Source organism: Nannobrachium achirus (genome assembly GCF_963921795.1).
Source record: "Nannobrachium achirus genome assembly, chromosome: 10".
Taxonomy (NCBI): domain Eukaryota; kingdom Metazoa; phylum Chordata; class Actinopteri; order Myctophiformes; family Myctophidae; genus Nannobrachium; species Nannobrachium achirus.
The window spans coordinates 45568854-45580396 of NC_137819.1; the positions used below are offsets into that span (position 1 = coordinate 45568854).

Genomic DNA, 11543 nt, shown 5'->3' on the forward strand with positions numbered 1-11543 from the left:
AATGACCTGGCAAAAATATATATAAACTAGAAAAAGTGCTCCTCGGAACACAGGTCTCCGCCAGGTCAGGTGGGATATTCATACAATTGAATCTTTCATACTTTGGAAACAATTGCCGATTTCAAACTGCCAAAAGCTTACACAATAGTGTGTTAATTATAACTATTCTATGTATTTCAGGGGTTTGTGACTTTAAAAAACACATTTGTTCCCCGGCATGCGGCTGTGCTGCACGCCTGGAACACACGCTACCGCTCGGCCGGAAGAGGTGTCCCTTATTTCAGTTTCTGAAAGTTGGCAACCCTAGCGTTTTGGCTCGTCACTTTCCGAGCTGGTTAGGCGGTGCTTCGGGAGTTGGGACCACCTTCTTCCTACAGCTCTCAATATTAACCCTTTCAGATTATATATTAAAATATTAAATATTTTCACAACTATGTCACTGTTCTAAAAAGAGAGGAGTGATCCGAGCACTCAAAAAGTTAAAAAGGAGGGGAACGGACGTAAAAACTGTGTACTTTATTTCATAACAAAATAATAAAAGCCAACATGTTTCGACCAACTCAGGGTCTTCATCAGGGCATATTGTTTTTTTGCTGCTACCTCCTGAGCACCTAGTTTTTCTTTTTCTTTGCTTTGTATGTCACTGTTCTATTAACACAGTAGAGCCCATTCTGTTACCCTTCTAAGTTCTTATCCTTACATTATTGACAATGATGTAAACGTTAGAGTCATAGTAGACTTCCAAATAAAGTTGAATTCCTCTCAAACTGTCGTGCACCTCTACTATGGGGGAGGGGGATGGATCTCCGAGAGAGAGAGAGAGAGAGAGAGAGAGAGAGAGAGAGAGATAGAGAGAGAGAGAGAGGCATTTCACCTTATCTGGTATTAAACCATTGACTCATACATATTTCAAAAGGGTGATTATGTCTCTCTCCCACGCGGTGTGGGCACACACACACACCCCCAGAACCTCCCATATCATGTGATCTCTGAGCTGTTGAGGAAATGAAGCTACCGGTAAGCTGCCCTCGACGTTGTTTCTAAAGACGGTAAGCAGTGAAATGGACCACAACAAGTTTGTCTGCTCTATCTGTCTGGACCTTCTGACGGATCCAACAAGTGTTCCCTGTGGACACAACTACTGCAGCAGGTGTATCGAGGGCTACTGGAATCGGGAGGATCAGAGAGGGAGGTTTGGCTGTCCACAGTGCGGCCAGACGTTCGTCCCGAGACCTGTGTTGGCTGATATGATGATGGATGTGCAGAATACTACTCCTCCTGATCACTGCTACGATGGACCTGAAGATGTGACCTGTGACATCTGCTCCCGGAGAAAACTGAAAGCCGTCAAGACATGTCTTCAGTGTCGGGTCTCTTACTGTGACGCTCACCTCTCGCATCACTATCGATCTCCTGCCTTACAGGCGCACAAGCTGGTCAAGGCCTCCAGCCAGCTGCTTCTGGAGAACATCTGCCCTAGCCACGGTAAGGCGAGGAGGCGTTTCTGCCGCACCGATCAGCAGTTTATCTGTTCCCGGTGCTGCACGGAGGAACACAAAGGTCACGATGTCATCTCGGCCGCAGTGGAACAGGCCAAGAGACAGACAGGGTTGGCTGTGAGCCAGCAGAACCTCCTGTGGAGAATCCAGGAGCGAGAGAGAGACACGAGGGCGCTTCGCGAGGAGATAAGGAACATCAAACACGCTGCTGACAGAGCAGTGGAGGATGATAATGCCGTCTTCGCCAAGCTCACCGCTTCCAACCAAGAGAAGTCAGCGGCAGAAACACGAAGTGAGCCGCGCCGAAGAACAGAGGAGGAGCGCGGCGCAGGAGGTCACCGAACTGGAAGGAAGACACGCCGAGTTGGAACAGCTCAAAGATTGGGCAGTGTCAAAGATCAGGGACAAACAGGAGGACAGTCTCAAAGAGGAAGTGGGGCCCCCCCGACATTAAATGTTGTCATTTATATGGTTGGCCTCCTTAATGCTGTGTTATTTTTTATTCTCATTAATAAGTGGCTGGCTAGTTTTAACATGGGGTATTTTACAACCCTTGGTATGGCAGGGGTGGGTGCCATTAATTGTTTTGTTTCTTTTGTTCTTTATGTTCGTAGAGGTAAGAATAGGGTTTAGCTTTGAGTATGATTTTATGTAAAGGACTGCAATTTGGACTGGTGTTGATGTCATTGTTTTGGGACTGGGTAGGAGGGAGTCCAGTTTTTTTTGTTGCGGCCTAGGCTCCCACCTAGGCCCCCGAAGCAGAGTTCTTACAAGCAAACCAACGAGAAAAAAAAAACAAAAAAAAAGAAAACGAAGAGGGCATTTGTAGTGTTCCTTTTCTTTGTAATTGCTTTGACTAATCCTTTTAGGGGCAGTGTTCAGACCCAGCGGGAACACAGGGAGCAGTTAGTGGTTCAAGGACACCTCAACACGACGACTCCTGGTTGGCTAGCACCCAAGACCAGAGCAGAGTTCTTACAATATGGAGTTCCTATCACACTGGATCCAAACACAGCAAACTACTATCTGGCTCTGTCTGAGGGGAACAGAAACGTTACATTGTCTAAAGAACAATCATACGATTCACTAAAATGGAGGTTCTGAGTAGAGAGGGTATGACTGGATGCTGTTACTGGGAGGTGGAGTGGGGTGGAAACATTGTTGCAAAATTGATCGACTACAGCGATCTGCAAAGAACAGGACACTTTACAGTTCAAGTTGAATTTGTGAATGGACATTTAGGAACGGAATATTGGATACAGAGCCTGGTTTCATAGTATATGCCCCATGCTTACATTAATTTCAACCCGAGAAAGTCAATCCCAGGTTGCCTTGTAACCACCAGACTCGGAATGTACCTGGACCACAGTGTAGGTAATCTGGCCTTCAACACAAGTCTCCAACACAATGACTTTGTTCCTCAGAGTCCAGATTATATGACCTTCACCCAGCCCATCTATGCTGGATTTAGGTTTGTGTTCCGTAATGAAAAGGTAAACAGGTACCTAGTTGTGTGACCTTGAGTAGATCAAACCCTGCGGGTCGTCCAAGGGTCATCAAGTCCGTACACAAACAAATGTGATTGTGGCAAAGACGTGTCCTTGTCTGTGGTTTTCTTGATTTTCTGTTTTAAGTTACGGAATGTCAATTCTCCAGGTACTTTATACTTTTTTTCATTCTCAGTATTCAAAAATTGAACTTGTTCTGTTGATGCAAATAATATAACCCAATGGTTCTCAGAGTGGGGTCCAGAGACCAACAAGTTTCCTTAAGGAGGTTTCAAATGGACGCCTATGTCTGTAAGAGTTATAGTGTGGGTCCTTGAAAGTAAAGTTTGAGAACCATCAGAAGCCAGTAATGTTGTTTCTAATCTTTGTTATTGTCAGTGGTTTGAGGTAAACAATATACTCTGTACTGTACTTAAATACATTTTGCTACTGGATTATTTCCAATTTTCTATACTTTTACTTCTACTCCCTTACATCTCAAATATTGTACTTTTACTCCACTACAATTATTTGAAAACTTAGTTACTAGTTACTTTGTAGATTTGGATTATTACAAAACATACTAGCTCACGATGCGTCCAAATGTGACACATCGTGAGCTTGTAGATGGAACTTCTAATTTCAAATTATGTTTTTATACATTTCGTGAAATGGGACATTCTAAATAATGAGTAGCCTATTTTGACTTTTGTTACTTTAAGTACATTTTGATACCAATACTTTTGTTCTATTACTCATTTTGAACCATTTTGTAATTAAACCATCCTTTTAACTTTTATGATTAAATGTCAATGATTGTGATTAGCGATTTAATTGGGATTCTGTCGTTGAACACTGGAACATTAAATATGTATAAAATAATCTGTTTGATTTTTACGCTTTGTAAACATTGCCCAGGGCAGATGACAAATACTTATATATAGTCGAATTAATTTATTCTTTAGTCGAATTAATTTATACTTTATATGTATAGTGGATCTAGCAGATTATGAAGTAATAATTATTTTTGTGGGTTTGATATTCCACGTTAAATAACATCCACTGATGTTGATTCTTTTTCTGAATTCTGAATAAATAAACAAATTCATTCACAGACCTGTTGGCATTAAATGATTGCAAATATATGTGATGATGAATAGTAAACGACAATGGTAAATACCACTACAAAATATTGTTCCTTGGCTATAATGGCTATAAAAGTACAAACTGTCAAGATTGCAGGCAGTGCTCTCTTTGACGTTACTGGCGTATAAGTGAAATGGTAATCAAACTACAATGCAGACAAGCAGTGTCATTACATGAACTTAACGGTATGGACAATTAAATCAAAATAAAATAAAAAAACATGATGTGGACGAGTAAACAAACAAAAATGTACTGTAGGTACAAGTACTTGTATAGTACTTGAGTAAATGTACTTAGTTACTTTTCAGCCAATGACTGACAGGCCTGCCGTCACAGGTGTGATGATTGCTAGAGCGGAGAGGGACATGGGTTGATATTAATGGTTTTAACTCAAACTATATACATCACACGGCTTAAATGTCATGAACTGTCATGTTTAATTTTGTTGAACCTTTATTTTTGTAGTGATTGTTAGTTTTCTCCTCCTGTGTCCTGTTAGTCTCCCAGCCAATCCCTGTGTTGATTGTCTTTGAGTTCACCTGTGTCTTGTTAGTCATGTGTCTATTTAAGTCCTGTTTGCTATTTGCCCCTTGCCAGTTTATTAGACTTTGTCACTCTGTGAGTATGTCCTGTTCCTGCCATGTATCTGAATGAAGTTTAGTTTTCCCAGTGTAGTTTAGTTCTCTTTGCAGTCTGCTTTCTTGTTTCCTGTTTAAATTTCATTAAAACCCTTGCATTAAGCCTCTGTTTGACCGTATCTGCACCTGGGTCAGAAAAATCCCCTCATATCGTGACAGAATAAACTGGCCAAAAATGGACCCAGCAGAATGACAACTTTTTCAGAGGAAGGTAGAGGATTTTGAATCGGCAGTTACTTGCCTAATTAACTCAACTCCAGTAAGCATGCTGAACTCATGGGGAAGATTTCAGAACAGCAGCTCTGGCTTAAGGAGAGGCCATGGATCAGCCATTTTGTCCCTCACCTCACAGTTGTCTGGGAAAGGCTAAATAATTTTCTTCAGTCCAGTCCTGCTTCTCAACCTACTCCTCAAATTAATATTGGGGCCTTGCACCTTCAACCTGCCTGTTCTAAGCCTAACCCCCCAAAGACTATGGGCCTGCTGAATTACTTTTGTAGCCAGGTTAAAATACCCAGCTACACTGACCCGAGTCAGAACCAAGATCCATACTTGCATACAAGCTTGGCTTTGAGAGCGATATAAAATGTTTATTACCTAATTTGTGCTTACTGAAACACATTAATGTGGTGCATAAATGGACATGTTGCTATTTGCAAACTAGTTTGTAGCGAACCTACCCACAGCCAATGGGTTATTATATTTTTTACAAGTTGATTCTTTGATGATGAAGGCGATTCATTGGCCATCCCAAAAGTGCTGTAGCCAATGGGGTAATAAAGTATCAAAACACATTATGAATTCATATTAGGATGAGTAAGCAGCAGGTTTTACTGTAATAGTGACCATTCTGTTATCTATGCTGCCCAACATGCAATGAGACTTTCTGACCACATGGTGGTGGTAAAAGCATAGTGTTCACATGAGCAAAAAAGCCTTTCAATTGGTGGAGTCCAAGTTTCTTTCAGAGCCACACTCTTAGCAATGCAACCAAACACAGCATGCCTTTGGATTATGGACGTGCTCTCAGGTCAGAATCTGTGCTATCTCTGAGAGCGATTCCCAGGAATCTAAGGTTTCGGAACGCTTCACTGCACTTACTCCGAATGTGACTTCTGGAATGTGGCTTTGTCAAACATTATTTCATGGCAACTTACTGATAATGTGTCTGTCATGAGAGGAAATTTGTTTTAAAGCAGGGGCCTCGCTCTGGGTGTGTCGTCCATATGATGCACAAACCAAACAGAGTCAAGTTTGGTAATGATGTCTGTTTTGGTTTACAACCACTGTGTGTGTGTGTGTGTGTGTGTGTGTGTGTGTGTGTGTGTGTGTGTGTGTGTGTGTGTGTGTGTGTGTGTGTGTGTGTGTGTGTGTGTGTGTGTGTGTGTGTGTGTGTGTGTGTGTGTGTGTGTGTGTGTGTGTGTAGTGTGTGTACATGTATAGCGTGCGTGCGTGCGTGCGCGTGCGTGTGTGTGCACGAGCATGTGTGTGTGTGTTAGGGCCACATGTCCCCGCAAGTACAGGAGAAATATACAAATGGGACAAAGGTTTTGTCCTCATAAGTATAGTAATACAAACGTGTGTATGTGTATGACACAGTGGTGTAACTTAGCCTACTTAAGTAGGTTACAGGTATTTGTACTTTACTTGAGTATTTCCAATTTCCTTAACTTCTACTCCACTACATCTCACATCCAAATATTGTACTTCTTTTACTCCTCTACATTTATCTGAAAGCTTTAGTTACTTTGTAGATATGAATTATAATATTAAAAACATACATAAACCACTTAAGCCCTTTTTATACCTTGGCTGTTTGTCGCATTGCGACACGTTGTGAGCTTGTAGATCGGCTATTTTCAAACATTTTGTCATTTTACTTTCGGTATTTAAGGACATTTTGATGCCAACACTTTCATACTTTTACATAAGTACAGTATATTTCTCTCTCTCTCTCTCTCTCCCCCTCTCTCTCTCCTCCTCTCCCCATCCCGCACAAAAGGTGAAAAACAGCAGGGTAACAGCATCCAGATGGTGGGAGGAAACAACTGGCCAGCGTGGAGCTCAGCCAAACAGCGGGCAATCAGACCTCTATCAGGCCTGATGGTGAGAGACCTGCCAAATCCCGCCGGACCCACGGGGTACAGAAAGAGAGAGAGACACACTCCACCGATGTCCTCTTTACTGCCCGCGGAGAGCCAATAAACCCACGACTGTAGCACACAAAATGTATTTGTCTGTCTCTGTTCCCTAGGACAGGGGTTTTCAAAGTGGGTGACAGGGCACCCTGGGGTGCCGCGACGGTAGCCCAGAGGTGCCGCCAGATAATTCGATAATATTTGGAATTTATTTGGACACTTGATTGAACACTTTTAAAACTTGAAGTACAAAGTTATTTTCAGTCAGTTCTAACCAAAATGGCTATTATCTCAACATTTTCCTCGCAACATAATCACTAAAATATTGTCAATGTCGGGCAGAAACCTTGTATCTCCAAGTTTCAAATGTGTACGTCTTTTGGTAAAGCAAAGCCCTGCTTCATCATAAGGCCATCGCACAAAACTAGTGAAAAGCCGAACAAAAAAGCCGATCTAGATCGGCTGTTTTCACCAGTTTAGTACATTAGATGATAAATACAAAACGAACGGTTTTGGACATACAAGGTTTCCACCGGACAACGACAATATGCTAAAAATATAAGGTGCTGGAAGTGAAAATTATAATGTAGGGGTGCCTTGGATTAAAAAAAAAAATGTATGGGGTGCCCTGAGACAAAAACGTTTGGGAACCCCTGCCCTAGGACCATGTCCATATCAAACACTTCTTAGACTGGGTTGTGGGCAGCCAGGGTTGTCGCTCCAAATTCTGGGCCCTGGGTACTTTAACTATTGAAATATAGCAGATATACAAGCTCACAGCGCGGCACCGAGTGCCGCTGCAAGCTTGTAGATCTGCTATTTTTGAAAAATCGTGAAAATGTGTGCAAGCCTTTTGAATATTATTTTTAGAAAAACCTATGTTCCTATGTCAGTGGTGCTCAAACCTTTTAGGACCCCCAAAATGATATGTATTTGGCCACGGACCCCCCCATCTCAAATATTTAGTTCCAGGGACCCCCCAGAAGCAAAATTTGAGTTACAAATGTTCGCTTCAAAAAATAGATATATTCAAAGATTTGCACACATTTTCACAACTTTTCAAAAATAGCAGATCTACAAGCTCGAGCTTGTAGAGCTTGTACGAGCTTGTATATCTGCTATTTTTCCAATATCTAAAGTATAAAATAATTAGGGCCCCTCCAAGTTGGGCCCTAGTAACTCAGTCCCACTCCCCCCCCCCCCCCCCCCCCCCCCCCCCCCCGTTGTAACGCCTGTGTGGGCAGCAGTGGTGTAACTAAGTACATTCATGCAAATGTTGTACTTAATTTGCAGGTACTTTTACATTACCTGAGAATCTCGTTTGTTCAATATGTCTAACTTCTATTCCACGATATCTCAGAGGCAAATGTTGAACTTTTCACTCCACTACAATTATTTGACAGCTTTAGTTACCTTGTAGATGTAGATTATGAACACAAAACATACATTAACCTCTTATGAACTATTTTAGACTTTAGACTTTTAAGGTGTGACAAATTTAGAAACGTTTCTGTACTTCTGCATTATATATTTTGAGGCCAGTAGATACTTTTGTACTTTTACTCAAGTACTGAATTATTTTTATATTGTGGTATTGCTACGTTTATCAAAAAGAGTTGTTCTTCCTTGTTCAATGCTGGTGTCTTGATGCCATTTGTCTCTGTCGCTGCGATGTGTTTTCATTCTTGTCTTGCATAGCTTTTGGTGCTGAAGATTTCCGCATCTGAACCACATCAATGCGCAGCATGGTTTGAATGAGTTGAAATTTGATCAAATTATCGGGTTATTGCCATGGGGAATACTGTACGGATTGTATACTGTCAACGGAAGAGACAAATGCAGAGTGGTTTGATGGCATCTTTGAAACGAGTTAATAAAGTTATCCCAGACTTTTATTGTTTTTTTTTATGCCCAACTACGCACAAGCACACGCCACACGCGCCACACACGCACGCACGCACGCACGCACGCACGTACGCACGCACTTCACAAGCACACGCTCACTCGTACACACACAAACGCACGCACGCACCCACGCACGCACGCACGCACGCACGCACGCGCGCACACGCACACACACACACACACACACACACACACACACACACACACACACACACACACACACACACTTTACTTACCAATATAATGTCCCTTGCCCTCTCGAAATGGCGGTCCGATGGGCCCTTTCATCATGGGCTGCATGTACTTCATTTGGGGCATAGGGGGGTAGCCTCCGGCCAAAGCACGCCCCCCCAGCATCAGCAGCAAGCAGACAGGTGCCAACAGCATGGTCACTAGCCTCCCAGGCTCCAGGCGTCACACACACGTACAACTAGAGGACGGACAGAGAGCAAGAGAAAATGTTAGCGATCCCCAAACTCTGAGCAGAGGCCCGCTGGTGATATCGTAATTGTCATTGCAGTTATGATATTGTTGATAATGTATGGCATTAATATGAAAACATTTATATATAAAAGAAAGACAAATTACAGTCATTTTTCTTTAAAACCTTGAGAAATTATTTTTTTATTGTGATAAGGATAAATAGTAACTATTAGTTCCATTGAGCTAATCCGGAACGATTAATCATTCAAATGTGAGTAGTGAAAATATACGTGGCCCAGCCATCTGATCACTTAACATTAAGTTACGCGAGTCATATGTGTGGGCCGCGAATGCAAATGCAACTGCAAGATATTTTACAATTTAACAGTAAACGTTATTGTGCAAAATGGCATCTGTACACTGAAAAACTAAAATGTCATATCTTTCTGCAACATTGTTTCATACCTGACAATGTTTTATGCCTAATGGTATACCGATATACAGTATCTGTGATAGCCAACATATCGTCACTGTCGGGCAGAAACCTTGTATCTCCAAGTTTCAAATTTAAATGTTTTTTCGGCAAGTAAAGCCCTGCTTCATCAGGTCCCATCTTAATTTAGAGTACACTTTAAGACAGAATAAGACATAATAAAGCCATAATAAGAAATAATGTGTTGGTAATTAGAACTAATATGTTTTATTAGACAGAAACAAAGACAGAATAGTAGTAGAAAGAGCGGATACATTCTCTGGCACCGGCACCTGGTAGGTACCGCCGCACGACCGGCAGTTCCAACGGCAGTCGCACTGCATCGCCGGCGATAGGACTGGCAGTTCGACCAGCAGTCCCGGCAGTAGGACCGGCGGCCGCCGCACGGACCAGCAGGTCCCGTCACGGTAAACTGCCGGTCCGTGCGCTGGTGGCTGCCGCGACAGTTACCAGCGATGCCGGTCCTACCTACAGTTCCGTGCGGCGGCTGCCGGTCCTATCGCCGGCGATGCAATACCACTGATGGTCGAACTGCCGGTCGGCAGGTGCCGGTGCCAGAGAATATATTCGCTCTTTCTGCTATTCTGTCTTTGTTTCTGTCTAATAAAACATATTAGTTCTAATTACCATCACATTATTTCTTATTATGGCTTTATTATGTCTTATTCTGTCATAAAGTGTACTGTAAATTAGGATACAAGGCTGTCGCACAAAAATAATGGAAACAGCAGATCTACAGGCACACAGCGCCTCGTGGTGCGAGGCGTTGTGTGCTTGTAGATCTGCTATTTTCACTAGTTTAGTAAATCTTTTAAATGATAAATACAAAAGGAACTGTTTTGGACATACAAGGTTTCCATCCGACGACGACGATATGCAAGCATATACAGTAGGGCTCAAATACGGATATGCGGGCGTGGGCTTGGTCGGGTCACTGTTTGACCCCAGCTAGCTGTCAGAAAGTGTGACAGGCGGACATGTTGACTTTAATTTACTGCAGGAAGAAGTGATCACTTCATCCTCACGTTACCGCTGCCAAATATTTGCACAACCCTGGTCAGGTGCAAGCAGGAAGCCACTGGTGGATGGCGTGCGTCTGTATCTCAGTGGTGTGTGTGTGTGTGTGTGTGTGTGTGTGTGTGTGTGTGTGTGTGTGTGTGTGTGTGTGTGTGTGTGTGTGTGTGTGTGTGTGTGTGTGTGTGTGTGTGTGTGCGCACGCGCATGTATGCACGTCCGTGCCTATATATCAGTGTAGGTGAGATGATGTGGGAAAGTGGGACAATTTCCTCTTCAACCCCACCTATAACCACACAGTAAAGTCCGCTCAGCGTCACTGTACAAATGGAACCAAATGGACCTGTAAGGGTCCATTTGTACACTCTCCAGTGTTAAATTGACATGAAGGATTTTACGGTGCGAACTGCTGTCTATTCACCAGTGTTTTGGTTTTGGGCCGATGAGAGTCAGGAGCTCCCTTGCGATAATAACGTGACGCAAAATGTGATCCTGGGCATAACCTGTTCGTTTTTAAAACGCCAACAATCTCACACTTACATCACACAGGGAGGGGAAGGTCAGTAAGCTGTGCACAGCTGTCCTATATGAGTTCCTGTCTGGCTGTCTCGAAAGGGCAAGTGCTTCCTTTCAACAGCATTGGTGACAGATTTACATAAACCCACATTTAGTCCAGTTCTATTTGTATTTTCGTTCAAATTTTCTGGAGATTAGGAAAACTATATATTTTTGGAAACTTCAGAGTGTAACAAATCAGAAAATCCATGATTCCATTTGCGCTGAAGCCAATATGGTGGTCA

The 11543-nt window shown here is 42.7% G+C and overlaps 1 protein-coding gene across 1 annotated transcript in view; it reads right to left on the bottom strand.

The window, feature by feature from the left end:
* The window catches only part of col8a2 (collagen, type VIII, alpha 2), a gene marked incomplete at its 3' end in the record, with an annotated part of 22107 nt that extends 12904 nt beyond the window's left edge, over positions 1-9203 (bottom strand). The window contains exon 1 of the mRNA XM_080735042.1: positions 9050-9203. Within this exon, the coding sequence (XP_080591168.1) occupies positions 9050-9200 (151 nt within the window). The 5' untranslated portion in view covers positions 9201-9203. The remainder of the gene's footprint in view (positions 1-9049) is intronic.
* Between the last annotated feature and the right edge of the window lie 2340 nt (positions 9204-11543).